Source organism: Helianthus annuus, chromosome 17, assembly GCF_002127325.2.
Source record: "Helianthus annuus cultivar XRQ/B chromosome 17, HanXRQr2.0-SUNRISE, whole genome shotgun sequence".
NCBI classification, from domain to species: domain Eukaryota; kingdom Viridiplantae; phylum Streptophyta; class Magnoliopsida; order Asterales; family Asteraceae; genus Helianthus; species Helianthus annuus.
Window position 1 is genome coordinate 43,177,784 of NC_035449.2, and position 3,691 is coordinate 43,181,474.

Sequence of the window (3,691 nt, forward strand, 5' to 3'; positions counted from 1 at the left end):
CTACCCTAAAACCCTTTAATTACTGGCAGCACCCCTCTCAAGTACTGCTGAACCTTTATTAATTAAAAATTAATTATACCATTAAACACGCAAAAATAATTAAACTTTCATTTAAATTAAAAATGACAAAATTCAAATAGAAAAAAACATTAAATAAGAAAAAATATATATAAAAATTAAATGACTCGGGTGGAATGAATAAACCTAGCTAATCGTTTGAGAAATTTTGTATCTTGTAGTATAAAAATAAAAATTTTCGGTAAATTGAGTAGAAAGATTTATATGTAAGAGAAATGGTAGCATGAGTGTGAAAAATTAAAATGAATTCATATGTATTAATAGGAGTTTAATGTTTTTTCACCTCCTACGGTCATATTTGTCTCTCTCAACAGTCACTTTTCACTTCCCTAATCGGAAACTACTACCCATTTTGACTATATGTTTTTGTGCAACACCCAAAAAACGGACTTGGTAATTAGACCACATTAATCGGGGATGAGCGGGTAAACATTAGGATTTAACTAAACAAACCTAATGTTGAATAAAAGACAAAGAGAAAAATGCTTGGATAGTCCCTGTGGTTTTGTCCATTTTTCATCTTTAGTCCCTAACTTTCTAAAATTACAGCTATAGTCCATAACTTTTGCAATTTCGTTCTCGGATAGTCCCTGGCACGGATGGGGGTTAACTTTTGGTGTTAAGTGGGTGTGAAATGACCAAAATGCCCTTACTAATAAATAAAACATAAAAAAAAAAACAAACCCACCCCCACCCCCTTCTCTCTTTCTTTCTCTCTGCTTCTTGCCCACTGGCTTAAGATTGAAGGTCAAACAAAGGTTGGAGGTACAGTTGTTTGTGTTTTTGGTGCCATTTTAATGGTTCTTTTCCGTGGACCTTCTGTACTGGGGTATGTACATCTTGTACAAACACACCACCAAGAAATGATGGCACCCGAACTTCCTGGATTGATGTTTTCCAGTCTTGCATCCTTTAGGATTGACAACTGGCATCATGGTGTCCTTTGCTTAATAGGAAACTGTATTTGCATGGCTGCCTTTTTAGATTGCAATTTCTAATATCGTAGATTGGGATTTTGCTAAGGTGAATAGAAAATGGTGGAGTCAAAGAAGTTGTCTGCTTATTGGTGGTGGTTTGACAGTCAAAACAGTATTACAAGAAACTCTCCATGGCTTCAATACACTCTTGCAGGTATACCACTCATATGTTTTAGGCTCAACTTTTGAATCTTTTAATCTTTGACTATTGTGTTGCCAGTTTGTTGCTGATATCTTGAACACTTTTCTGTTTCTTGAGCAATCAAGATTGGAGCAGTTTGTTGCTGATATATGTAACACCCCAGTTTTCGTATGTCTTAATATAATAAATTAATAGTGAGAAGTTAACGACAAAGAATGGTAAATATAAACTTTTACCATTATACCCTAAAATATAAATTTATGAATAGGTTAACTAAGAATGTATGAAAATAAAAGTTTAACTATCAAGTATAATGCTCAATATTTGAGGGACCAAAGTTGGACAATTAGAAAGACAATTTAATTAAAATTCACAACACAAACACACACATCAGATATGTGTGTGCGTGTATGTGCGACCAGAAGGGGGCAAGGGAAGAACAAACCCTAAACAACACAAATCAATCAAATTGAAAGGGGATTTGGGGTCTAGATGAATGTATGAGATAAGAATGGTGATCACCTAAGTGTTTCTTGTATCAAGTAAGTCGAATTTTGCAATTTGGTGATGTTTGATTTAATGGGTTTAGTATAATTCGTGAATGTATTGCTAAATTCAGTATGATTAACAGTTTCTAAGGAGATTTAGACATCACTAGATGCTAAATTTTAGTATGAACATGATTAGGGCAAAAACCCACTTGCATGTCAAATAATGCTTGGAAATTGTGAAGTTTTGTATGTTAAATTGATGATTGAATTATGAAATTGTTATGAATATAGATTTAGAATTGTATGTTCTTGATTTGAATGATAGATCCTAACATGGTAGTATGTTTATGTTGCTCAAGAGTGAACTATGGAAGTTGTGCTTAAAATGCTTGTACATTATGCTAGTCTAGTGATATGCACACCATGTGTTTGACAAAATGCCTAAGTGAGTTAGTTATGGCTTTTGCATGAATACTTGTTAAGATGATGCAACTTCCTCATGATAATGATGTATGTAACTACTAAACGCCATAACATACCATAAGGATTGTGAAATTAATATTGAAAGAAAGCTAAAGTACGGGATTATGACATATAGGCACAAAGAAGGAGGAAGGCGCAAGTCACTCAAAGGCACAATCATCACAAGATCGCGGTAAGTTCATATGAACTTTATGTACTATGTTGGTAGATTATGAATGATACTATTTAGAACTATGATTTTAGTGTAACTTCCCTTTATGAATCTTGAATGTATAAATGTAAAGAGCTTGTATGGAGAAATGTCCGAAAGACCAAGTTGTGGTTAAATTTAAAGGATCCGTCAATTTGGATAAAACGTTAAATAGAATGATAGTTGGAGTGTTTAGGAATTAGATTTGTTATATGGGTCAAATGAGGTAAGTACATGAGGGAATGATATGCGATGATACATCACTAACAAATTGGAAAAAATGGAATGATGAAGGTTTCCGAATGAAGGCAAATATGCTAGTAGGGTATCATGCTATGTTAACGGGTGAAAGGAATATGGAATTAAAGGATTGTAATTGTTATGTGTTATGAACTAACAAGTGTTTGTTGTTATGAATGTTAGGTAAATCTCATGCTTGATTGCGGCGCATTCGGAGCGAACACACAATTGTCAACCTTTACACGCTTCCGGTTCATGTTGTTGATGATGAATGGGTCAAAAACTCTGTTTTGTCATATGATGTTAAGTTGTGTTTAGTATGTTAGTAAGTAGCTAGAACTTTTAAATCTTTTGGTACATTTGTACAAAATTGTCCATGTTGAATCTTATGGTCATGACTTTGTAGTTTTGAAAGGTGTCGTAGTTCATAATTAAGATGATGTTGTTAAAGGCAGGGAAAAGTTAAATTTTCGAACGGGTCATGTCAAATTTTTTTAGAATTTGTATAAAATTACGTTGTACATCGTAAAGGAAAACGTGGGCGTTTCAATATAAAGCCATTGGGCAAGAAGCTGAGAGAAAGAAAGAGGGAAGGGGGTGGGGGTGGGTGACGTGATGTCGTGGTACACGCAAATTTAATCCAAATAACAACTAATAGATAGTGGTAAATGGGTATCGAACTCAGGGAGTATGTGGAAAATGTGTTGATGTTATAGCTTTGCAATTTAACTACAAAATTAACCTAATATGCAGAAATTAAAGATCAATGATTTGGATTGTTGTTTTAGAAAACTAAATTATCAAGTACTTACCAATCAAGATTGGATGTTTAATTCAGATTATGAGAACAATGACCATCTTAGGATTCAGTTTTTTTAACACTTGTGTGAAATTCCAACTAGAAAGAGTTACATAGACATAACTCATGTATGAACAATTGTTGTGATAAAAGGGAACAAAGTACTCGGATTATATGAATGCGAGGTTGTTTCTCGATGATCAATCAATCAATATCCAACCCTAACCCTTCCCGTATATGTCGATTGTCAACGACACCAAGAACGTACGATTTAGACTAGAATTGCAATAC

The 3,691-nt window shown here is 33.8% G+C and overlaps 1 protein-coding gene across 1 annotated transcript; it reads left to right on the forward strand.

Annotated features, from left to right (window-relative positions):
* The first annotated feature begins 944 nt into the window (after positions 1–944).
* LOC110924110 lies at positions 945–3,062 on the forward strand. Its single transcript, XM_022168146.2, has 4 exons — positions 945–1,038; positions 1,085–1,209; positions 2,287–2,343; positions 2,785–3,062. Exons 1-4 carry the CDS (start codon positions 945–947, stop codon positions 2,917–2,919), a joined length of 411 nt encoding a protein of 136 aa, XP_022023838.1. The 3' UTR covers positions 2,920–3,062.
* The last annotated feature ends 629 nt before the right edge of the window (positions 3,063–3,691 follow it).